The sequence below is a fragment of the Labrus bergylta genome, chromosome 23 (assembly GCF_963930695.1).
Source record: "Labrus bergylta chromosome 23, fLabBer1.1, whole genome shotgun sequence".
Taxonomy (NCBI): Eukaryota; Metazoa; Chordata; class Actinopteri; order Labriformes; family Labridae; genus Labrus; species Labrus bergylta.
Genome location: NC_089217.1, coordinates 11,977,604 through 12,005,003, shown reverse-complemented (window position 1 = coordinate 12,005,003; position 27,400 = coordinate 11,977,604). Strand labels below are relative to the sequence as shown.

The 27,400-nt window shown below is 40.0% G+C and overlaps 1 protein-coding gene across 2 annotated transcripts in view; it reads right to left on the bottom strand.

The window, feature by feature from the left end:
* Positions 1-27,400, bottom strand: part of grm8a (glutamate receptor, metabotropic 8a) — a 216,443-nt gene that overhangs the window by 53,368 nt on the left and 135,675 nt on the right. For both annotated transcript variants that reach the window (XM_020644056.2, XM_065951301.1), the window contains exons 5-7: positions 19,240-19,375; positions 18,935-19,089; positions 17,199-17,336 (exon numbers count right to left, since the gene is read on the bottom strand). In XM_020644056.2, the coding sequence (XP_020499712.2) occupies positions 17,199-17,336; positions 18,935-19,089; positions 19,240-19,375 (429 nt within the window). The remainder of the gene's footprint in view (positions 1-17,198; positions 17,337-18,934; positions 19,090-19,239; positions 19,376-27,400) is intronic.

Sequence of the window (27,400 nt, the reverse complement as noted above, 5' to 3'; positions counted from 1 at the left end):
ACAGAAATACCGTTTTCCTTTTTTTTTTTTTCCAGTTTTGCACTGCAATGAAAATAAGAGCCAACCGATTATAAGCCTATGCAGATATCGGCTAATTTTATCGCAGATATGTGCTGATATTACTAAATGTATTCATCAGTCAAATAGCATTTAATTTAAGTTGTATTGTATTACACTATCAGTTCTATTTCTGGCTTTCACCAGCAAAGTGTGCTATATAGATTACAACAAGCATTATGTCAATGTCACTCGAGTGTCCAGCGGTGATGCACGTACATGCACAGTTACTTTCCAGGAGACTTTGGTCGAGGTGAAGAAAAGGAAAAGAAAAAAAAGTTACACAAAAAGCCTAAAAATACGACCACTCAGGACATGATTGGCAGTAAACACAGACGATCGCCTCCACAATAAAAGCCAACTATACACGTAGAGTGGATGTTTAACTGGAAATCAAGTTGCAGATAAAAGTTCCCACTGTACATTGAAAAGCCAGAGAAATGCAATACTGCACCAGTGTGAAATGATTCAGACTAACTCCTGTCAAGTCAATTACAACATCAATTTGCATTTGAAGTTATGTCACCAACCCTCATTCTCCTAGATATTTTTTTCTGTCTGACACGGACTAAAAATAACATTGAAATTCACAGAAACTAGTTGTAGCGACAGAGAACTTGTATCCCTGTTTACATCTTTGTTTTTCTTTAGATAAGAATATGAAATGTAACATTTTTTCTTTTTGAAACCTCAACAGTTTAGTGGTGTAGGCTAACACTTGTCAAACATCACTACAAAGGCCTGTAGGTTGTTTAAAGGTTTGAAACTCCCATCATGCCCTGGGGTTACTCTGTTAACAGCCTCAGTAACGTGACTGATGCTACTTAGCTGTGACAAAACCCTCAGAATACTTTACTGAACCAAACGCCGTGTCAGCTTGAAAGAAAAAACCAATAGAGAAGTGCAGCAAGGTGAAGCTAATGCAGCTAACTGACTGGCTAACTGCCTTGATGGATCCAATTGGGAGTCAATTTACTGCTCTTGTCACTAATCTAAGGGCAGCATCGGCCTATAAAATGAGTGTGGATTTACCTTTAATCAACGAGGTTATGGATGTGTTCCAACACTTTAATCTATGAAGAGCACCAATTAAAATGGTACAAATCTAGCATTTAAGCTATAGGATAAAATAATTGAATTGTGTTCAGTGTGGATTAAAGTATTTAAAAATATCTGTCTATCTGTTATCCCCCTCAGAGGAAAATTCCTCTTTCACTGCAAGCACAATTTTGGATGAGGGCTTGTGATTCCTAAAGCCTCACGGTAGCTATTTAGACTTTAATGAACAATTTGGGATTTTTTTTTAGAGCTATCCCCATTACTTTGTTATTCCTTGCTCTTCACTTAGAATGCACTTATTATTTCATGATAAATATATTCAATTAGTTAAGTATGGAAAGATGAATTGAAAGTAAAATCTCTAACTTTTGTTTTACAAACCGCTTATGCAAGGTATCTTTTTCTGGAGGTGTCTCAATGCCTTGTGGACATTAAACTTCTGAATATGATGCTCACACAGGAAAGCAGATCGACTTTACTCTGCTCAGTACCATATGGCATATTGTCATAACGCACTAAAACACACACACACACACACACACACACACACACACACACACACACACACACACACACACACACACACACACACACACACACACACACACACACACACACACACACACACACACACACACACACCAGCTGATTACATGCATCATCTGCTACGTTGCTCCCAGTGTGTCAGAGCACATTGCAAAATGTAATTGAGAACTGTGATAGCTAAAACTTCTGCCATGACACTTAATGACTTGTACTGAATCACAGAGATTAAACATGTCAGAAGAAATATGGGTGATATGGGTTCAAGCACTACAGAATTGTTCATATTAACCACAGATACCTAAAGGCAATCATTTATGTGAAAAGTCTCGTGAAACAAAAGGCCCGTGAGCTGGTGGCTTAATGTCCTGCTATACGTTCAAACATAATTACACTAATAGTTATTAGATACAGCTTAATTAGATATAATATGGCAAATGCTTTCAAAATGATGCACATGTACATAGCTGGCCCTAAAGTGATAATGTACCTTGAATCACATTCCAACAAGTGAAGGCTTAGAAGTTTGCCACAAACGTGTAGAGCGTCATTCTTAATGTAAATTACACTGCTGCTGTAATCATGAATGTACATATGTCTTAGATCTATTTCAACTTTCACACCATTTTTATGCAAGAAGATGAGTATCAAAATCAACTGCAAAAGAGTTTTTAGCATCAGATTCTAATGATCAATTGTAGTTTGATACAGAATATGGCTAAATAACCTCCGGAATGCATATGTGTAGTCTTTGCATTTGGCAGGTGAGGCGTGCTACACAAATGCTGCATTGAGGGTGTGTGTGATTTTTAGCCTGATTTAGCAAGAATATGAATGTTTGTGACACACTGAGCTTATGCTTCTTGTATCTCAATATCTGGCATGTCTGGATGCTCTGTAGTATGCAGAAAGCAAATGTTTCCAATTTTTTCGAAAATTGCCTGTAACACAACGTAGAAGAGTATCTGCTTGAAAAGTCACTGTGGCAATTAAAATACTTTTGGAGTGCTGTCCTAATTGATTTTCTTTGTTTGAACATTTTTCGGGATTCAGCACCCAGTTGTTTTACGTTGAAAGGGAGTTGAGCGTTTTTTCCTCTATCCTTAAGCACTTGTTTAATCCCAGACCATGGTCTGTTTCCTTAATCTAACATATCAGTTGTGGCATCTGAACATAACCAAGCTGCAGGCAGTTCATTGTTGGATTTAAAAAAAACTCAGTAATGTGGAAATGGACACTGCTTATTTATTAAACTTGAATGCAGAGGGTCACCTAGGTTATCTTTTTTGTAAGCCTATGATCAAACTAAAAAGTTATAAACTGACACGTCAATCATACTTTGTATATGTAACTTTGACTGTGAAAACTCCTCACAACAGATAACATTTGGATTTTCCATATCAGTATATACAGGTCAACTTTTATTCCCCAATATTTCATGTAGTAAAACACCTGTATGATATCCAGTGTACCTGCTGTGTTTCTGGTCATATTTTTAAATGTAGTATAAAGTGCTTTAATCTTGCCCCAGAAAGAACATGTTTTTAAATAAAAGGTGCTTCAATTCTGTGTGAATCAAAGTCAAAAGCTCTTCTTGTTTCAAGGCAGATCTTGAAAAGAAACACTCAAACTTAGATGTCCAATGAAGGGAAACTCCAAGTGAAGCTGAAAAAATATTTTCTGTAAGGAGAGATGTGAAGTGGGCAAACTGCCTATTGATAGACGAGTTTGTCCTGACCTTTTAATACTGACCCATACATATCAGAACGCTTATTGCACTCGTTATTTGTAAGCTCATCACAAGGAACAACTACTTATTTTGTGTCTTTCGGAATAAGCCAGCTTCTCTTTGTGCTGTATCAGTACGAGTGCACACTTGTTAGCACTTCACACTCGTGCACACTGCCACTCAGTAAAAAAAGTACAACAAAGTGTTGCACTTTAAGCCATAGATCAACGTGTTGTGAGATAATGAGAATCTCTCTCCGCTGTTCTTATGAGATGTGAAGCGACACGATGCATCATTAATCAGCATATCGCAAGAAAACGCAATCCTCTGCCTTGAGACAGTTTAACGACTGGTGCTGTTATGAGTGGTGCTAACAGGAAAAAAACACTACCGCCTCTGTTTCCTGGGATTGCGTCAGGTGTTGTAACCAGAGCAAAGGGGTTGTGTGTGTCTGAGTGTGTGTGTGTGTGTGTGTGTGTGGAGAGCACAATACAATGCAGGCCTTTTATTGGATTTGTCTGCCCATTGTCTGCCAGAAACAGCTCGTCACATCAATGAAGCAGCTGCAGATGTATTCATTTCATCTCTGCAGATAATGTGTGCAAGCAGGTGCAAAATTAAGCAGCATATTAAGCTATTTAATACATTTGTGTATTATATCTAATACAGTGCATGTTGGTGTGAGAAACGGTGTGGAAAGTGGAAATGATAATCAGAAATCAAGGTTGAGATGGAGGCAGAGATATGGATGCACAGAGATGGATAGACAAAATGTTTGTGTTATTATGCACCCTGTCTGTCTTGTACATATTAAACTCTATTCTATTTTCCAGCCTGCAGCTGCTAAATTAAATTCAGCCTTTCTGCTCAGTGTTAATGGCATCAGAGACCACAGGCAACTTGGTTGGTTAGCTGTTTTTGGTGTGAGAGGATTTGCATGGGGGGGGGGGGGGGGACTTGAAAAACTGTGAGAGGCAGAAGTACAGATGAAAAGTGACTTTCATGTCTCATAAAAGATCTGTTTGAGCTGCATGAGGACACAATCATCTCCATATCTGCCTCCGAGTCACTTTCATATTTTGTGGCTGATTATTTTTCCTTGTTGCAGAGGCATGCAGGCCGGCGTGTATAAATGTGTTACTCATCTCAGTTCTGTTTAATAAAAGCCAAAGGCATGGCAGAATCTGTGTTCCAAAAGTTGTTCGATGATAAAAGTTTTGTTTGGAGATTGAAATATTGTCCGATAATAAGATCACCTGCTATTGGAGTGTTTGGATGATGAACATTTTGCGTCTTTCAACCCTTTGGGTGACAGCAGTCGTAGCGATCAGTCAAAGAGATCTTTGAAGATGAACTCATGGTGGTTCAACATCAATGCCGAGGTGGTGGTACGATGACTCACAGCGGATTACTGTCGATAACAGCAATCTAAATATAACCTTAAGAGCAGAGGTGAAGAGATCTAATCTAGCTGCTGATCTTGTCTGATTCTTCAAGGACGAAATTTGTCTTTTTTGTTGGCAGATGTAAAAAAAAAAAAATTCAGGTTGGCATTGTTTAAAAGTGCAAAGAGCTGTGTAGCAGTTGTTTGAGCTTTGTTGTGGGAGCTTTCCAAAGAACTCAAAACGTGAATGCATCACCAAAGAAGTACTGCACATGAAAAACCTAAGCTTTGATATAAGTATAAAGGGAACAAAATGTTTACAGTTCCAAGTTTTAAACCTTTTGCAAGTTTCCTTTTTAAAGTGGAAGTGAAACATTATTTTCAAACATTGACTTTACATTAGCTACCATTCTTAAATTGAAGGCTTTGGCGAAACAGTGTGCTATAATGTGTAGAGTTTCCATAAAAAAGACAAAACCATGGTAACTCCACATATGCTCTCCACGCCATTGTTCTGATGGTCTGTTTATTTAGGATTTCCAAATGCTCAACTATATTCCCAATGGACACAAGGCTATATGTCCACCTTCTCGTATGGATGAAAACATAAAATCTGCTATTGCAAATCCGGAACAATAACTACAACATGCAGCTCCAACATACTCTCTTCCTGTAGTTTAAAAGGTCAGCGAGGGCCCTGATCATGGAGCTGAATGGGTTGGGGTTACATCCTGTTTCAAATGCATTACATACTCTCGTTCTTTCAGGCATATTTTCTTTTAAAGCACAACCTTCCTACATGTTGGGACCACCTTGAATTTCTAAGCCCCTTAACTTGCAAAACATGCAAAACTTCACAAAATCTATCTCATTTGAAAGGAGGAAAAACTTCAGGATGGATGCTGGTGAATCAACTTTAACATGGGCTTCACCTACTGCTAGTGAAGCCAATAAGACAAACACAGAGCACTACATTGAGGCAGTGAGCTGAGGCTAATGCAGGACTGCTGACTGGCTAAGTGCCTTGATGGATGCCTTCACGGACCGGCGTGCTAGCCAGGTTTGACACACCGAGTGATTGATGGCACAGTGGATGACAGGCAGACTAATGATTTAGACAAGCTCCTTAATTAAACATCAATTAGGAACACACATTCAATTCCCTCCCTCTCCATTCTCTATTTTCCCCCATCTTTTTGCTCTTTTTATGGGTTTTCTCAGGCGTGCTCAGGAACATAGACGCCTAAATGTATTCTCCTTTTCAAGATGCAAATGAGAAAGTTTGGGAATAATTATGTGAGGTAATTTATATTTAAACCTTTGGATAATGCAAACTTAATTCAGATGGTAATGAATACATTTACATAAAGGCTGCTTAACTAGCTTTTCTCTCATTAATCAAACTTGTCAGCAAAACGAGATGAAATGACAGGATAGGGACAGCCCACACACACATTGTAATTTATCTAAGACGTTTATAAATCACTGTAGTAACAACACGCTCATTTACTTTGCTTTAGCATGGCCTTGCATGATATTTCATAACATAAGCTAAAGAAAAAGTAACCCACCACTCCACACAAACATACAAACACAGATCGCTTGTTGTAAGCATACTTGTCTGGCTCTGAGCTAGCTTCAGGGCCAATCTGCCAAGACAGAAATGAATAATCAATAGTAGAGAATAGGAAATGAGCATCAGACAGAGATTCTGCTCTACATGGTTTGACAAGAGATCAGTGGAGCCAAGAATTATGTCAATATACTGCTGCAAAAGTACCAGTCATTACATTCAAACTGTGTGTGTGTGTGTTTGCTCAGTGATTTGAGCTGTAGATATCTAGAAGCAAAGATCAATGTTGAATATCATTTAAATATCACTCAGCTGGAGGATTTGTGTGTGTGTGTAAGGAGAGAATTCAGGTCGATAAAACTAAAGAGTGTTAAAAAAAAGAAAGATCAAGAAGACGGGCATCAAATCTGTGAAGATGTTGCATCATGTAATCATCTTCTTCACACTAAGGGAGAAAGAAGGCGAGGGAAATACCAGTACAAAGGTGGTTTATTGACTAAATGATTGATTTCACAACTTTTTGACTTTTTTTACTTGTGTCCTGTGTCCTTACTTTTATTCCTTTATTTTAGTCATGCATTTGTAACTACAGACACCAATCTGTAGCTACCTCACCCGCTCATCCCTAACTGTACAGAACGCATTCGATTGGCTCACCCTCCACATATCCATGCACGTCACAGACACACCAGCCAGTAAACACCACTTTGATAATTCAACTGTCCTAAAATGGTAGTCACTGTGGATTACTTCAACTAGATGCTTGTTTGTCTCACCAGAGTAATGTATGTGTTCTTTTTTTCTTTCTTTATAAGTCTGTGTTTGTTCTTCTGTTTGTTGTCTTTGCAAATCTCTCGCAGTCACTTGAGTTAATCCTACACTGTGGATATTCAGCAGCTGCTGTAAGAACATTAACAGTTTTGTTTCCTAAATTAACTTGAAAAGGATTGCCATGTTGTTGACTGAATTGAAGTAAAGGATACGGGTTGAACTTGACAAGCTGTTTTTGAGATATGTCTATGGACAGTGATAAAGAATAAAACATTTAAGTTGGAATTAGGCAGGTTGTGGTGCCTTATTGTTTAAGTGTTTATTGCTGCTGTATGATTGTCTATTGGGGGTTCTATGTAAGTTTGTCTTATTACTTGGGACCTTTGTATAACCGACTATAAAAAGGAGATCCTGACTCATAATCAAAAGCTGAAATCAGTATACACTGGAAGTAAACCTGACTGGTACCCCACATGGTCAAGGTGGTACATCCCAAGTCTCTGAGATGTATGGACAGTTACAAGGAAATTAACCAAAGGAGAGAGGAAACGAGAAAACATGTTTTAAGAGACGCGAGCCGTCCTGTCCACCGAAGTGTCATGTGAAGAGACGTCTGTTTGTGATGATGTCTGGTTGTGAGGTGTCAGCTGGTCACACTGAGATGCAGAGAATGACATTGCAAAGTACATAATGGTAACAAAACTACAGCAAGTGCAATAGGTCAAAGTTGAACCAGGAAGTGAGCGTGTATAATGTCATGGTTGTTTACAACAGGGATGGGGAAATAACTAATGTCTTTACCTTTATTCCTCTAATAAATTCGTTTTGAAAACCCTTTTCTTTTCCAAGAACAAAGTGGCTCAACAATCCCCTCTGTGCAGTGATGTAGAAGTCAATGTTTCTGTGAATTAGAATTTGTTAGCTCAGATCTAGATTACTTTTACTGAAAGAAATGATGGTCGAAACAACAAAGGAGAGTTGTAATAAACCAGAATTCCCATTTCACTGGCTGTCTTGTCTTGTGACTGTCTTCTTCTCTTGCCAACTACACTTTTGGGATATTCAGCGACAACACAGATTTCTCTTTGCGCCTTCCCTCGGCCTTCTGATCCTACACTTTCATCTTCTTTCCCCTCTGTCCAAAGGCCTTCTGTCAGACTGCAGTGGGAATGTTTTATTCTTTGTACAGAGCTATTCACTTGAAACCACCCTATTCTTGAATAATTTGATACTGCAGACATATGTGGCTAATATATTTTACATCGCTATAATAAAACTGGTATATTTCTGCTGATGGTACACAGAACTATTATAAATTATTCATTAGTCATTATTCATTTAGTGCTGAATCACTGTCCTGGTAAGACTACACTGTGATCACCAGGGCTCTCTGCCTTCAACTTTTATTAATTTCCTTTTGTCACTCTCTTTTTCCTTTAATCTCTCTCCTGCACGGGTTTCACATAAACAAATAAACAAGGGTTTTTATTTGTGTCGCTGAGGGAATGCGTGCTTTATGTCAGCGCGTCTCAAATCTTCCCACTCTTGAACAAGCATCGGTGTATACCAACAAACAAACAGAAAGCGTGGAGAAGGGTGGAAGAAAAAGAGGCACAGGTGAAGGAGAGAGAGAGAACGAGAAAAGAAATTAGATGTCACAAGGAAGACGGATTAAACCTCAACAAAAGCAGATGAGGAACAGAGGGTTTGTTTATTGAAGGACGACCAATGAAACAACAGAATGAGAGAATAACGAGAGGAAGGGGAAAATATTACAATGGTTTTGTTAAAATAATCCACGTTTCATGACAGCCCCATTAAATACATTTTAACCCTGTCAATAAAGCATCAGGGAAACTTTTTTTTTGTATTTTTCTAACCAAAGATCAGTCATTAAAGGTCCCATATTATGCTTTTTCTGGTTTTATATGCTCTTTAGTGTGTTTTCCAAGTGTGCTGTGCATGTTTAGGCACATCTATGTGCAAAAATTCAAAGTCCACAGAAACACAGCTTCTCCTGCCTCCTCCTGTTAACTGTAGCATTAGATGAATGTAACGCTCGGTTCTAGCCCCCCTCGATAAAAATGTGTCAGTCCGACGTCATTGTCAGTGTGAGATCACTGATCTAAGCCCATTGGCTCGTTGTGGCAAGCCCAGCAGCTCATGTTGAAATTTCTGAGACGCGTGCTGAGCAACTGACCAATAACGACAGAGCGGATCGGCAGACCAATCAGAGCAGACTTGGCCCACGTGGGGTCTAACAGTGTGGGCTCAACAGAGTGTAGCTGACGGACTCAGAGCGTAGAGGGAGCAAGGAGGAGCAGTGCATGAAAACAGACACTTTTTTCGGACTTTAGCTATTGTGAACGTACAAAAGTAGGAACATAGATTAAATATACGAACACTAAAAAGGGCATAATATGAGCTCTTTAAGGGGCAGTTTCTGCATTATTTTACACCGGCTGAAGATGACCCAGTTGTTTATATTTGATCAGTTATAAGTTTAGAGCTTTAGGACAAGCAGGGCAAAGGTTGGATACTTTATAAAGACGTGCTGCTTCTGTCTCAGATCATTTTGATAGGTACAGGGTGCAGAAATCACAGTTACTGAGGTGTAACAGCGGGAAGCAGGAATATTTTTTCCAATCAAAGTCAACAATACAATGTTGCAACAGACCCTGCACAGCCAATCCCAAGCAGTCGCTAAACTAACCGCCTTTTAATGGTATGAAAATCAGCAGAGAGCAGAACTGATAGGGCAGCGGGGCCTCTCTTTGTAGCGGCAGCTAGAAAGGTAAATGTCACATAGCATGCTAAAAAAGTATTTGATCAGACTTGGTTATTCTGACTTGTGTCCAAATACATCCACATCCTCAGCTTCTTTTATGCACAATGTAGCATGCAAAATGTAGGTATTGTTGAAGATTGTATAAAATACAAATCACATCGCAGCAAAGACTCAGTGCATACAGAAATGTGTTTCTTGATTTTAGCAGGTAGGATTTATGTGATTACAGTCACAAGCAGGTAAGCACAAAAATGCACATGTATCTGCTGTTGCACAACCAAAATGTTGTATTGAGTTCTCAAAGTCATAGTCTTGTGATACAGTGGACAAGTACATCACATCTTAATAAATCTGGCACTTTGGGTCATTAGACTAGACTCAGCTTATTGTTTGGGTTTTATGGACATCTCTTTATTTTTTAGTTCAGCCTTACTTTTATATAACCACACTATATCAATAACAATGTACAATACATGCTCTCAACCAAACCACAGATAGTTACCTACTAGCTGGTAAACAGTGCTAAGCCTTTAGCAGTTCAAGAGGTGGATTTTTCCCTGAATAGTTGGTTGAGAGCAGCTAGGGACAGCTGGTATAGAAGAGTTAGCAGGGCTGAGCTCTCACTTTCTTATGCAATAACGATAAGAGGAAATGACTCTTCACATCACCCACAACTGTTTTTTTTTTCAATGTTGGGAGAAACAAGAGAAGCAACTGGATCTGATAGCTAAAAGAAAAAACCTCTACTCTTTTCCTCCAGTGTAAGTGAGTGACTGTTGTTATGGCACACACCATTGATAGAGCATTGCAGACTGTAGAGATGCTATGAAAGTAACTCAGCATCTAGAAACGTAAGAACGCATCTATTTTACTTAACATTTGTTCGTAAAATCGACTGTTTCTTAAGTTAAAATGACCGTGATTGTGATGTTAATTCTGTAAGTACGCTGATAGCAATGTCCATTATGTGTTAGCATCAAGCTAACGGATGTACATCTCAGTCCATCTGGAAGAAGTTGCCCCCCCTCAATGTGTATTCATTCATCTCGATTTCTAAAATGTTATACTTTTAACTGCTTCTTAAAGCAAATAAGCCACCTTACTATTCTCCTTATTAAGAGCAAGTGATTAAATAGTACACCCTTTTTTTCCTCATGTAATTCAAGTTTGTCACTAGATCTGTTTGTTTGATTTGAGTTCTGGACTACTTTGTGTGCATAGCGTTTGTTTGGTATGCTCTTGGGTGTGTATCTGTGATGAGTTGGTGTGTGACAGGGCCACAGTGAGAAGCGGGTCCCCTGGACCTGCTCAAGATGGATTGCTTTGTGTGTGTATGTGTGTCTGAGAGGTAACAGTGATAGATGGACGGTGCAACACTGGTGCTTTAAAACCACACAGGTCTGATGGCATCAAGCATTCTCTTAGGCACATCCACACAGATCAAATGTCTCATGTGTGAGTATCCAGGGACTGAGTACATGCTATTGTGTATTGTATGACTGAGCAGTTATTAATCAGTCATGCACACCTGACTCATCTATTATGAGGAGTTACACTGTGTCATCTTAAAGGATAATTTCACTGCCACATTAAAGCTATTTCACTTCATCTTACCTCACTCATGCAGCAAAGAGTCCCAAAGTCCTGTCTGTCTGTCTCCGTCTGGCAAGTGTGCGATCAGTCTGTCTCTTTCTAATTGTCCATCAAGCTCTCCATCTGTGTTTGCGGCCATCGTTCAGCCGGTCGGGCCCAGAAGCCTCCTCACAGGGGAGGGAGCAGTTTATCCAGCCTGCAAGCCTAATAACTCTCCTTCCCCATTGACCTCGTTAGGATATGGTCTATTTGCAGTGAGCGAACATGTGTTTGTGCGCGAGGGTGAAATGGGTGCATGCCGGTCTATGTGAGGATCTAATTAACTTTCGGAAGTGTAGCGTGCGTCCCATATTGACAGATCCATGCACACATCACTTGCACTGGATGCAACTTCAAGGATATATTTTTATTGAGTTCAAAAGCTTTTCCACACTCAAAAAGGGGAGGCTTTTAGAAGATAATTCGACCTTTAGAAGATCGTTTTCACATTAATAACACTCTGTAAAGTATAAATATTTGATGTTAAACTTGGGAAATGTAAAGCTTTATAGGCAAGTGGGTAGCGTACGTACAGTAGGATTCATTAATCGTCTTTATTTGCCAATTAGCCAGGAAAGAAGCTAAAGTACAACCTTCACTGGGCGCTGCAAAGGGAACTACGGTCTCCTGGTAAACTTGCTAATCAGTGGAAGTAGACCAGAGAGCTTAGACTATTATGAGAGGATTTTCTCTCACAGAGATTGCACTCTCTGCAAACATTTGTTACAGTCTCATTTGCACCTGGATGAGAGATTTTATCTTCCCAATCTGGTGGTTTAGCATGCATAATACCATTCTTATTGTTGTCACGTCAACTTAAATAAAAACTACCGTCTTATTTTACAGGCCTGTTCTTCGATTTGCTCTTACCTGAACACACATTGCGGAAAAAAATCATATGAACGGAGTACCATTTTTGATGTCCATACAATGTAGTTATTGAGAGAACTACTGCTGTTCAATTCATTTAATTCTTCTAATCAAAGTGGTTCTGCATGGCTGAGTTCACAGTTTGCTATTTGTATCTACGCTGTGTGTTTCCCCTTATTTAAAAGGATGTGAAAAAAACTCTGAGTGAGTGTTATTGGTCCACTCAAACCCTGCATGCAACACTAGATGTAGAATAAGCAAAGCAAGTGCAGACTGTAAAGCTGCATGAAATAGTTTGTTTTTTTCCCAATAGCTCTACAAACTGTTCCATCTTTAAGAGCAAGCCCATAATAACTATATAAATGTATACACTGGTGTTAAACTCGTGCAGCAATTTGAGACATTCAATCGAGCTAAGACTTCACGAAGTGGAAGAACACTAGGGAATATAACTGTAACAAAAAAGGGCAAGCGAGGGCTATTTTATGTGCTTTGAAGAATATATCCTGCAAGCGTTTTGTCAACACTTAATCTATTGAAGTTCCTGCTGGTTGAATCCTTATATAGAGAGGGAATCGATACAGACAATACATGAACAAATGAAAGAGATATAACAAGTAAGCAAGAAACGCTGAGTCAAGATCGACAGTCAACAAAGTAGGAAAGACAAAATAAGGATGAAATAAAGGTGTGATTCCCACGAGAGTGACACCGATCACAACCCACACAGGAGGAAGACGAAGCAAAAAACAACAACAGCAAACAATGTGGCAACATGGTTCTGGCTGTGCTTTGATTCTTCTGTGTGTACCTGAGGCTTACATCAACTGTCACTACCACCACTACTGGTGGAATAGATCTAGTCATTGTCCCAGGTGGTAAAGTGTGTGGACAGAAAAAAAATGTGTTTTCTATGCTGTGGTTTGCATATTCATGGTCCATAGCTTCATTTGTTGTCCCAAATGTTATTTATATACAGCAGCGTCTTAATAAAAAACAAAGCCAGCGGGGCTTGAGGATCAGGTGTCAAAGTATCACATTAATTAGAGCGTGTGTGCACTCATCCACGATTGTATCTGCAGCCGCTGGCCATATAAGTGTTTGTGAGCATGTAAGAGTGTATGTCGGCTTATCTATGATCCGGTGGCTGCTTCAGTCAAGTTCCCCTCAGGCATCAGTTTTACCTGACTGCACACTTTCAACAGAGCGAAGGTTTATTACAGTATCAGAGTTTTGGAGCTGATGTGCGTAAAAGCCACGCTTGAGGAAAGAAGGCCTTTCCCGACACTAAGAAGGGTTTAAAAGGATTCTTCTCTTTGTACTAACATTGAAAGATGAGGTAATGTAATTTAAATAAATGCTTCATAACAATTTATTGGACTGAGAAAATGTGTCCAGCATTGACGATAAATGTATAAACTTTAAATATAACATGAAAGAACTTTGTACATTGTCTCTCCTGATTCTGGGTGTATTCAGTAAAATATGAATTACCTTCTGTAAGTCATTTTGCACTCACTCAGGATCAGCTAAATGTTATCTTGCAAGTGGGACTGAGCGATAGCAGTAAAAAAAGGTTTTCTTTTCTTCGTCTTTTGAGAGTGAGACATGAGTCATGTAGTGAAAGGATGCCTCAGCTTCGGACTGACTGATGAAACACTCACAAAATCATCCAGCTTCAGAGGAAACCAAACCATTGCTCATCGTTGCAAGAGAGGATTTAAAACGAGTTCGACAATTGCCATGACATGCAGCAGTCCGTATTCTTACCCTTAACCTTAAACTAATTCAAACAACTGAATTATAAATAAAGGTGTAACTGATGGTACACTTAAAATCGCTGCGTAGAAATGCAATATAATGTTGATTTAATTTTTTTTTTTTTAAACATTTCCAGACATCTATTATTGAATGTATGTCTGTTGTTAAGAGAATGAATGGTGTCTTGCGATGCTTACGCTCTAATGTAAAAAATGCAACAACAAAAAAAGCGACTGGCTGGCGGTGTAGGGTGTGGGCTTACCGCCTGTGGCGAGCTCCGACCTTCAGCTTCCACATAAGCGGTGAGCTAAAGCACACAGTCTCTTTCTTAATTTTTGTTGTTGTGACAAGTTGGTCAAACAAAAAGGAACAAAAAGGGGAAGTAGTGGATGTCCATCTACTTGTTGCTGCGACGTCAGGTCACACAATGGCTCAGCGAAATGGAAAAGACGACTTTTTCTGTAAGACTTAAAGGAGCAACCTTTAAGAAGCGAGAGAAATGGACAAACTTTAGCAGAGGAGGACGACACCATCTTCTTGTGACTCTTTTGCACATTAACAGACTTCAATCTTGATATACGATCATTATTTTAGACTTGAGGTGCCCCCAATACAGTTTAAACTTTTGCAGCTTAAACAGAAGATTAACAAATGTTTAAGGAGAGCAGAAGAGACGTGTGTGTTTTAGACTGTGGTGGAAGATTACTGAGAGCTTTTATTGAGAACTTCTAGTTCCATGTCCTGCTGCTTTATATTTCTAGTACATATTTTGTCTCTCTCCTGAGGGGAAAAGTTCTGCTTTTTCAACTCCACAACATTTGACTGATGACTTCAAGCTTTCTTCACAGAGTATGCTTTTATATTCATATGCTTTTTATATTTGACCACCAAACAGCACTAGCTCCAGCCTTCACAATAAAAGCAAAATAGTACAAATTCTCAGTTATATTAGGTTGAAATAAAATATATTATATTAACTGATTAACTTCATAATAGGGGAGTTAATTTAAAAATGATGATATATCGTCATTATTATATTATAATTCTTGTCGTATTATTCAAGAGTTCACTTATGGAAATCTGAATGATACAATTTTGCTTTTCAAAGTAAATCAGGGGCACCAATGTATGATTAGAACGATAAAATCAGTTCTCTGAATAATTTTCCCTTCATTGTTTTAACTTGATCTGCCTTTTCACCGTCTGGTAACAAACCTAAATCTCTGCTGTTTGTTTCTGTTGTCAATATCCAGTAATTCAAAGATGGTGAATTTTAAGGATAAGGGCGTTTTTTTTTTTTTTTTTCATTTCCTGGATGAAGCTTGGGCTCAGGTCATGCCCAAGCAAAATGAGCTCTTATCCAGAAATAATTATTTTTGCACTCTCATTTCCTCCTCCTTCACTCAATATTGGTTTGTTTTCTCTTGTTTGTTGTATTTCCACCATGATTCCTTTCTTGTAACATAGTTTATTTGTGTCAATGCGTCTAATTTGTGCATCCAAACATTATTGTCCCTTCCTTCTTCCTGTTATTTCCTTATTTATACTTGTTGACACTCTATATTTGTTTCTTGCTCTCAGTCCAATCACGTGCAGTTATCGCACCCATTTCCACATCTCCCCATCAGCCGTGTCGCCACAGCGACCTTGAGCAGCAGGCCGCTGATTGGCTTCAGTGTTGATGATTTGTAGGTCGTGAACTCCGGCACTTGGAATTAATGGACATTGTCGCACCACAACAGGGCCCTCGACACATACACGCATACGTACGCAGATGCCACAGCTAGTAATAGACGGTCAATGGGAGTCACAGCCTTAACAAACCTAATTATGTGAACTAATGACAGCCATCAGCTGGGGAATTCTCACTGTGCTACACAATAACATCCGCACTCAGCAGCATTTGGTCATGTGAAAGCTAAACAGGAAGTGTGTGTGTGTGTGTGTGTGTGTTATAATGGACAAAATGACAATGTCCACTGGCATTACTAACTGTCCTGCAAGTTTGACAGTTTTTTTGTGCAGCCAGTGGCAGCTTTAGGTACAGTCGAAGTGCACACACAGCCCTCCCTGGATCATGTTCACACATATGCACACACAGCACTGGACACACAGCAGCTGCCTGTGTACAATAACAAGCTGCAGGTGTTCTGATTTGACAGCACTGTGCAGGTCAAACTTCATACATCATGAAGAAAAACCACAAAAATGATGACGAGAAGAGCCTGAAACTGCCAAAACACAGCACTGATACTCCACAGACACACACTAGTACACACTCAAACATATTGTGGAGACTATATCACTGTATATACAAGCACAGACACAAACAATTATTTTATTTCCTTTTCAGCCAAGAGTACACAAACAATGGTTCTCTTTGAGATATATTGCTCCTTGGAGTATAACAGCGTGTGATCAGAGCTTAAAGGACGCTTAATAATGCCACAGTGCTCTCTACAATATAGATACTAATTAAACACTTGAGGTTGTCCCTGTTGACTAATATAGAGCTGCGATGCTCCAATAAAGCTTGAGACAATTCACAGTGATGCGTTAAATCAGCAAACATTTTTGTCGGCAGGTCTATTTAGAAAAAGACGGAGGGTAGTTGATTTTAAGCATTATGTTGTTTTGAGTAGTTTTCAGAGAGAGTTTTCTTATCAATGAGTATTTTAGCCTGCATCAAACAAACAGAGGAATGAATCTCAGCAGGATTTGATGTTTTGCAGATGAGAGAAGAATTATGAAACTGAAAACAACATTTTGTTAGAAGGGGAAACGTAACCCTGCTGTGTGCAGGTCAAACCCATCTTCTTAAATTGTAATCCTCCACTTGCTGAAATCTCTTTCATGTTAGTTTTTTTTGTCTGAACAATTCTGCCTGATTAAAACCATATCCTTGAAAATGTAAAAAGGAATGCTTTTGGTTATCAGGCATTTTGAGCCTTTTTTAATTATTTGTTTTGGGGTGAAAACATGGTGGACAGAGTTTATATTAAACGCAACAATCAAAAGAGTCAAAACTTACCTGTGCATTTCTTCAGGCTTCCAGGCCGTTTACCGTGCATCCCCAGTTTACAGTTGAAGTTTTCCTCCCAGAATTCAGCAAACCAAACATTCCTTCTGTTGTTGGACAGCGAGCGGCTACGGAAGTAGCGATCAAATGCTGTTTCAAACACAGGGAGGGTAAAAGTTAGTCACGGGACCCTGTCTGAATACCCACACCTCTAGCAAATATTCCGCCCTTCATTTCCACTAAGCCTGTCTGGTCCTAAGTAGAAGATGGTTATTGAAGGTTTTGCGAAATGCAAAAGAGCCGAGTATCCTTTGACTTTGAAGTATGACTGAGGAAAAACTTTCTGTGGAGCCGTACAGTATTTCAGCTCCTATCAAATTCTGAAGCTGGGAGCAAGGAGAGCAAACATTTTAAAGTGAGCTTTCACAGTCTAAGTTGGCTACTTGTCCAATTTAATAAGTAGCAAGGAGAAGAGAAACAGGGTAGAACATACTTCTCCACTCGCAGGAGTGGAAATACCTGTCAGAGGCTGACAGGCTGAGATAAAGAGATGGGGGAAAGGAAAGGGATTTAAAGAAGACACATACACTGGTTGTACATGTGCTACCTGGTTTATACTACAACTATTTGAGAAACAACCTTTTGGACTGCGTAAATACCCCATGAAGACAACAAATAAGCATTTATGCTTTACCTATATAAATAAAACATCATTACAAATAGCATTGAGGTTGCTCCTTTGGGCAGCATTGTACAGGTTCAACAAACCACAGAGGGAGGGGGGGGATCACTGGGGACGCTCAGACTGACTTGGACAGGCTGTGTCCCACCTGACACGCTGTAAAGCTGACAAGAGCCGCCTTGATTAATCTCCTCTGCTGTCAGGGAAATTGGTCCCATGTGCACCTGGGTAGCACAGTTGATACTAAGACTGCTGAGAACAGTAGGTTCGCGCTCTGTGTAGCTCAACAGGTAGCACATGTCATCTAGGGTCAAATGCTTCTCATTGTGATCGCAGGTGTGACAATTGTAAATATAAAAAAAGCACTTCTGATTCTTTTTGGGGGGGTGGGGGTGGAGTATTATCTACCTGACAGTGGAGACTCAGGGTAACCAAAGCTCATATTTAGATTGAATGTAGAAATTGTACAGGTAAATCTCCTGCTCTCTAACTCAGTGTCAGCAAAACATTCTTGCATTTTAAGCATCATATACATGTAGGTTAGGTATGATATATACCATGATCATTGTATAAAGTTTTGCCAGATTGTCAGGTGAACATTTTAAACTGGTAACGGTGTATGCACTAAATCATAAATCCCCTGCTGGTTCAATCTCGCTCAAAACTCCTCCTGAAGACCCCACAGCGTGTTTCCTCATGTCAGCCAGGAAAAGCTGACTTTGATTCATTTAAACTTCCTCGTAGGCTCTCTCTCCCTCCTCACTTTCGGTTTATACCTTGTCGCGCATGTGTCCCTCCAGGAGTCAATTATCTAATGTAGACCTCTGACAGGGAGCAAATGAGGATTTCCTGCCCGGCCTAATGGCAAAACCTTGTTTCCTGCAGGGATCAAGACTAAAGGAACATGCCTGTATTTCACTTCTTCTTGCAGGTCTTTAGGCGTCCCCTAAATTAGTTCTATTAGACTTCAAACACACACACACACACACACACACACACCTAACTTCAGCTTTCACTTGTGTTTGAGATAGACAGGTATGTGAACAAAACAGTGTCGTTAACTTACCGTCCACCGATGCTCGTTTGGGAAGAATGGTGATCGCTCCTTCCGCCACTCTCTCCTGGCCAATCACAGGAGAGATTTTGGAACCCCAGCTGTCTGAGCCCACCCACAGGAAGTGACCTGTCTGGTTGTTCTTTTTTGCTGCGTCCAGAACTCTCCTGTTGGAGAAAGAGATCAGAGACCGAAAGAAAGCAAAAGTCAGTCAGTTGCATGTACAAATCTCAATGTAAGTTGCTGCAGTTAAAAGAGGTATCAGAAATATGATAAGCAGGGTCAGCCAGAGACTTGTTAAGCTGTGTATCACGTACCGTATGTCATCCTCATTAGCGAACATGATGACGGCCCTGGCGTTTGAGGTTTCTAGCAGGCGTCTGATGATCTTGTCAAACTCCCCGGGCTTAGGCTCCCTGGGGATCTTCAAGGACTGGGCGATACACACACCACCTGGGACAGAGCAGAGAAAGGGGGTCAGAATGTTATTATACTTATAACCATTTAGCTGTTCCCTCTTGATTCAGCTGGTACGGTCTAGTACTAGCTGAAGTAACCTTTGAAAAGAACACTCTTTTCTACTTTCTACTGCATGAAGCGATGTGGGTTTTACACTTCCAGCGGCCTCAGCACTCTCTGATAAATATACAGTAAGTGGATGTTTAGCGTAGCAGCAACAGCCGCCATAAAAAATTCAAGATAGTCTGAGAAAAATCCAAACCGCATGATGTGGTATTACAGGGAAATGATTTTTGGGAAACCAAAGCCCAACAGAAACGAGCAGTAATACAAGAAGTATTTATGATATATGAGGATCACAGATTGCAAAATGAAACATTTATTGCAAAACAACATGAGATAAGAGTCGGAGCCATGGTTGAGATGAGACGGTAAATGATAAATGGACTTGAGCTTCTATAGCGCTTTTCTATTCTTCAGACTACTCAGAGTGCTTTTACACCGCATGTCAAGCCTACCCATTCATACACTGATGGTAGAGGATACTATGAAAAGTGACCATCAGATGTAACTCATCCTATTTATACACATTCATACACCGTCGCTGAAGCAGTGAGAGCAACCATGGGGTTAAGTGTCTTGCTCAAGGAAACATCGGATATGTGGCTGTCGAAACTGGCGATCAAAGAGACGGCCGACTCTACCAACTGAGCCACAGCCGCCCAAATGACAATGAAGGAAAAACATGGTAAACAGTAAATACAGGATTGTTGAAAGGTAATGAAAGAAAGGGTCTGAAGGGAGGATTGGATGGAAGAGAAAAACACAAGCTGGTAGGGTACGTTAGGGTACGGTCGGGTGTGGTGTGATTCAATGCGATATAAGAACAGCCACAGAGAAAACAGTGAAACAAGATAGGGAGATGAATGATTATGAGTTCATATCAGATAACTGCACAGAGCCAATAAATATTCTCCTCACCGTCACACTCCTTTGTTTCCTATTGTTCAGCATTACAAGAATAGCCCTGACAGCGCTAATAGTTACTCACTCACAATATGAGATCAGGACAAATGGTTTTGCTCCCTTTCACAGAGACACACAGGAATCATTGTTGAATGACTTTCACTTGTGAATTAACGGGCGCCCATATAAACAAGCGCATACTCCTCCCCTCACGTACACAAAAACACACATGGAGAGATAATCCCACATCCCATTCTGCTTTGCACTAATCCAGACTTTCTATTTAAGGTCTGTTCTATTAATTAGCTCTGCTTCATTAGATCATTAGCCCGGCTAAAGGTGTGAAGGTGTGAAGGTGTGTGTGTGTGTGAGTTTGTACGATTAGGTATAGTTGTCATTCATTAGGTCTTCTATTTCTGAAACCTTTGCCCAAAAAAAAGTGTAACTTTTCCCCTGCATATTCAATTTTGTCAAATCTCTGTGCGTGTTTGTGTGTGGGAGTTTGTGCGACTGAGAGTGACTGATGTTCCCTTTTCTCCATGACTGTTCCAGCCCATTTATTGAACATCTGTACAGTCTGTCGCTTTCGCTACATCAAACCCCTTTATCACACACACACACACGCGCACACGCACGCGCACACACACACACACACACACACACACACACACACACACACACACACACAAACACACACACACACACACACACACACACACACACAAACACACACACACACACACACACACACACACACACACACACACACACACACAAACACACACACACACACACACACACACACACACACACACACACACACACACACACACACACACACACACACAAACACTTGCATTCTCGTGCAGACGCATGCATACCAGCGTGCATGACTGCTAAAACAAATACTCATTAGCTTCAAATTAAAAGCCTCTCAAGGATAATCACTACAGTGACGGAATCTTTGTACGCAACAAAATCCAGCCCTCTCTCTCACACACACACACACGCACACGCACATGCACACACACACACACACACACACACACAACAAGACTAGTACTTGAATGTTCACAACTTGCTCAAGGATAATCACAAACTTAATATGGACTTTCTATAGGAAGACAGATAAAAAACCATGTAGGAACAAGGCATGTATTGTGTTGCTCTATGCTTCATGCCTTAGCGCTGATGTTGTCCTTGGAGTAGAAATGAAGTGTTGGCTGATTCTTGGAAGACGTGTTATTCAAATAAAGGCAATAACAAATCCTATCTGTGAGTCTTTGTGTAACTGTTTTGGTACACTGACTGTAAGTGTAGCAGGCAAATTTACTGCTAACCCTGAAACACTTCTCATCTTTGATGGTGCCAAAAAGCAGCTCATTAAAAGCTAACACTAGTTATTATCCTGCACCTTTGCTGCTCTGTTGAAAGGAAAGCTTGGAGGTTAGGTCAGGCAAGACATCAATGTCTTTTTGAATCACTGTTATGAGAGCGTTTAGTTGAAAGTGCATCTTGTTGAAAAAAGAAAGGGGACTTTTGGAAGATGAAGATCTTACATCAAAACGCTTGCACTGCAGTAAGGAGAGAGAACTTGCTTTGAATCATGAATTAAATCTGTGGCGACAAAGATGAGCGTGTGACAAAACGGTGTAAATAATACTTGAGCTGTTTTGGAGCTGTTGAATCGGTTGTTGAGGCTGAGTGGAAAGCTAATAGAGCGCGAGAAAAAGTTTGGTCGATGTAGGAAAATGTTCCAGTGAACTACAAGCCCGGGTATCGATTTCAGAGAAGATCCGGGTTAAACACCTGCATCTCAGGTGCCTGACATGGCATGAAAGCTTTCTGTGGGAAGAATCAAATAACTATCCAGCTGAAAATGTGTTTTTTTTTCTTCTAAGGGAAGAAACTGTGGAGGAATCGTCAAATGGTCATGATTATATTGTCAATAGAGCAAAAAAAAAAAGAAAAAAAAGAAATACAATTTGGCAGCTGGATGTCAATAATGCCCCCCCCCCCCTCTGTTTTTCAAAAATTAATTGATGCATTTAGAGTAAAAAACATCAACTGAAGCATGATTTGTTATAGACAGAAGCGATCCAAGTCCCTCCGACCTCTCAAAACTCCCAATCTGCAGGCTCATAATTTGGCTGATTGTGTAGAAACCGGATCATTAATTGTTTAGAGATGTGGCATCACACTCCGGGCATGCTAATGTGGGACCAGCTAAAAATTCTCTTTATTCTCGTCAGATAAAAGAATGGTCTCAGCTGTTTTGGATCACAGTGATAGCCAGTTCATTACATAATTCAGCAAATGTAGCACGTTTGTCTACAAAGGGATAATTGAATTATGGGGCTCTTCTACAGGGCAGGAACACTGAGCTTTCAGTACATGCCTAATAACCTGATTATCAAGGCTTAAAGAAAGGAACACAATGCCAAAGATTCCCTTTTTGTGTGTGTGTGTGTGTGTGTGTGTGTGTGTGTGTGTGTGTGTGTGTGTGTGTGTGTGTGTGTGTGTGTGTGTGTGTCTGCCCACGTGTATCTAGTTTGTTAACTTTTGTGGTGGTGCACTGTGAGCGTAGGTGTGATGCATATTTTTGTGAGCTAAACTGTCTGGTGTTCTGCATGTGTAGGTGGATAGCTGTAAAAAGTAGTCCATGCAAATGAATGAACACAAGTGCATGTATGTGTGTGTGTGTGCATTTCCATTAGACTGTCCCCAATGCATCCATTTAAAAATACATGCAGGGTGCAAGTTAAAGTGATAAATTCAATGTTAAGTGTGTCCAGTGCTTCTCCAAATTAAACCCTTATTGTTGGTAATTAACTCCATTCCATTTTGAGATTAAATGTGGTCTTTTTCGGGAAGGGAAACACCGCTGTCTCAACGTTTAATTAACGATCTGCCTCCCTCCCTCAGTCCCCACTCTCTCTCTCTCTCTCTGGCTTTCTCTTCCTGCACAATTTCATCAATTAACCAGCAGATGCATGAATGAGGAGGAGAAATAAAAGAGGAATTAGTCATTTTCCTCGGTGTTTACAGAAGTGAGAAGATTCCTGCATTCTCACCTTCAGTTTGCCAAACTTTTAAGGAAGCACTTCCTCAAAAGCGTTGAAACAATGTAAGAGGAAGAACCAAAATGAAATTTGCAGACACGTCTTTAAGTTATAAATAACATGGGAGATGTAAAATTGAGTTTTAAGTGATTCTATTATATATGTTTGCAATAAATGTCACCGAACTTCCTCAGTCTCATAATAAAGTCCCTAAGACATAAAAAAAAAAAAAAAATGGTGTTTAAGTGTTTTAATCTCATTAATTTTTAAAGGTTTTTCATTTAGAGGAACAAATCAAATAATGTAGTGACTCATCCTACAATCCTGTGATGACTTTAAACCTTGTCAGTTATCTCTCAGACCACAGGACTTGCAGGCGAAATGTTAAAGTAGCAACCAATACTTTGCTAAGGGTTCTGATTTCCTGCACCATCCTGCTGTTCTCCTGTATTGCTTTCAGTCCCCCCCCCCCCCAACCCACCACCACCACCACAAGAAAACATATTAAAATCAGCTAATGCTCAGTATACGTCTGAAATTGTAACCCCGAGGTTTGTGGTCATGTTTATCAAATTACATTCTTCTTCCACATATTTGTCAGTCGTCTCTCAAGAGAGAGTGAAAGAGAAGAGGAGCCACACAAACACAAACACAAACACAAGCAGGCGGACGGGCTAAGATGACGGGAAACATCAGCTGTCCATGTGATTAGAAAAGAGCAGAAGAGCAGAATAACAAACGGACACATTTCTACGTGATTTAACAAGGCAGCGTGAACGTTTCCCTGCTTCTGTCTGAACCTTCTCATCCCAGCGGTACCAAACATGTTTTGTTTGTGTTTGAAATGCGACTGGGTGGTACCTCACTTCAGCGCTGTTGGCTTCTTGAGTGTCATTGAATATCCGCCACATTCCAAAGCTCTTAGACGAAACACTTCCCTTTGTGGAATCAAGCAGCTCTCTGTTAACACATTCAAACTTAGCAGGAGTCGCTGCATTTAAGAAGACAGAGAGCTGAAATGAACACTTTCACTGACACTTGGAAACTCAAAACGCACAATAAACTGAATGACAATGACGTTGTGGCTCTAGCAGGGTGACTTGCCACTTAATGGAAGGCAAGATGGAGCTGCTACTGACTGTGGTAAAATAATCACCTCCTTTGTCATGATCATCTCGTTCTAGATCTTTCCAATTCCCGCCATCTTCCATCTTTGTTTCATTTCTCCTCCACCTACTTTTAGTCTTCAACTTCCATCACACTCACACTTAATATTTCCTATTTTGCAGTGTAGGCTGCACCTTCCAACCATTTTCTAAGTATTGTTTGTTGTTGAAAATCTGACGCTGATAGAAGTCATTTGCATCCACACATACAGTACAGCTATGAATACTCTGCACACAAGAGGAGCCTCCCACACTATCCTTAGCTAGATGAGTGATGATGGGAACTTTAAAGCCAGCTGAACCTATATGCGACTGGCATTGGCTAGAGAGTGTGTGCGCGTTTATGTGTGTTTATATGAATCTTCATGAATGTGTCAGTATTAGATGAAAGTGTGTCACAAAAAGGAAAGAAATGCAGTGACATAAAAGTTCCTACCTTCAATGACATTGTCATTAAAAAAAGCTGAATCACCCTCACCCCCCCACACCCCCCCACCCCCCTTGTTGTATTATGTGTGACCTCTGTGACGAATATGCAAACACACTGGCGCCCACACACCTTTAAAATATAGCTATTAGCACGACATTCTGCATGCTACGGTCGAATATAAGGTTTTGCATGCATCACAAACCACACAGGAAGAAATTAATTCACGTCGCCAGCTTAGCAAGCGTTTCTTTGATAAGAAATAATTAAAAGAAAAATCGCCCACTGCATTCATTCCCACACAAACACCTGCCAGTGAAGTGTTAATAGTGGAGAACAGACATACATAGAGCAAACACACTCTGATTTTGACACACTTTTCTCTCCAAACCTCATTAGCACTGCTTTAAAATTAAAAGTTGCCCTCTGCTTCTCTATGCTTTGTTCCTAGCTTGGGGCCCTGCAGCGTGGGCCTTTGAAGTCACTGATTTCTGTGTGTATGTGTGTATGTGGGGCTTATTCTTGCTTGTGTGAATTTGCCTATGCTTACCAATGAGCTTTTGCGTGTGTTTGTGTGCACTCCAGTATCACACGCATGCTGGCACACACGCCTTTTTTCTTGAGCTTGGGTTGGGATGAAGTGGTGCGCTAAATATTGTGTTCTGCATTTTTTTTTCTTTCTGCTACGAGTTAAAACTTCTCCCCAGGCTTGCTAATGAATCATTGACAACACCCACGGAACCGCTGTCCCAGGAAATTTACATCCTCCCATTAAAATACGCCTTAAAGGACACGGGCCTTGGAGCTTGAAATGGGTTTGGAAATTTAAGACAGACCTAACCTGAACCCAAAAAGTGCTGCTCAGAACCTGAACCAATCCTTGGGAGGGAAAGATTGTGTGAGCCCATAAAAAGCTTTAAATTGTTAATAATTGCTGATCATGAAACAGTTACAAAGGAATTGGGCGGGAATGGAGGAGGTTGTTTCAGTTTAAGGAAATGTAATTGTTGTTCGATTAGCACAGCGTAAATAAACACTGAGATAAATTTACGGCTGATGTCTCCAGCGTGCGGTCAATAAATTCAGGCAACAGTTCACCGCGCTGAATGTTTATTGGAAATTTGCGATGATCTACGGCGCACATAGTAAAATGTTTCAAGTGGTGCTCAGAGAAACTACAATAATTTGTGGTTTCTATCGAGGACGTTAATTGCCAGTCTAGCCTCCGTATATTAGAGCAGATTTTAGTAGATACTGTAGCAGCTGGAGTTACTCTGCATGCACTTCGGGGTATCATTATGATTCTGGACATTGCAGAAATCCTCCTCGGCTGGATCCTGCATTAATACTGCAGTCATACCAACTGTATCTGAGAGCATTTAGGTAGATAACACAGAGTGCAATTTTACCAGAGGCATTTAATAATTGTGATACATTTGTGAAAAACTAAATACTCTCTAAAGCATACCTGGAATCCACCATTCATGTGGTTATACTAAGGTTGTTTAGGGAAATACTAAATTAATTCCTAAACCCCTGATTCCCCAACACAATTTTTAAAATCATTTTCAAGCAATATAAAAAGATTGAACAACACATAATAGTGTATATACTAAAAGGAAGAGATTAAGTTTTAGATCCAGTAGCTGTCTCCATGGAGCGCCAGCATTTAACCAAAACAAACTGCTGTTTTTAAGCTCCGCTATTCTGAAGCCTCCACTCTCCTCCAGCGGCACACCTCCAACCCCTCTCCACTCGAGTTCTCATAAACAACATATCAATAAGAACGCACCATAACTAAGCACCAGTAAGCGTACGCGGCGGAGAAAATTCTGGCCGCCCCGTCCATATCAACATGATGTAAACAAGGCTCCGATAACTGTACAATTGGAGTAGACAGTCATGACTCAGAGAGACATTTACATACTTTGTGATTTCTGCTGTATTTATGTGTAAATGTTGCACATTCTTCCCTTTATAATTGAAGCATATTTAAGTGTTTTGTAAATGTATGTATTTTCTAACAGCTACAACTCCCCCATGTGCCACCATAAGAAGAGGCTGACGTATGAACAGTTAAGAAAAGACAGTAAAAAAAAAAACATTCAGCTGGAATGATATAAAATATGTCATCTTTGGAGAACCTGTGACCGGTGCATCAAGAAACCCTCTGCTTAAACACTGCATCAAATAAAATACATGTTTCTTTTAAAGTTTGACCTGCATGACACTTTGTAGAGGGATTGTGTCGTCAAAGTTGTTTTTGCAGAGCTGTTTATAGTTTTGTTGTTTGTTTATCAGTTTATAATCATACCTTGCTTTGTTATGATTTTTTTTACTTGCTGAGATAGAAGAGTATAAAGCATGAGAAAACATGACTATTTATCGTTGTTGTATG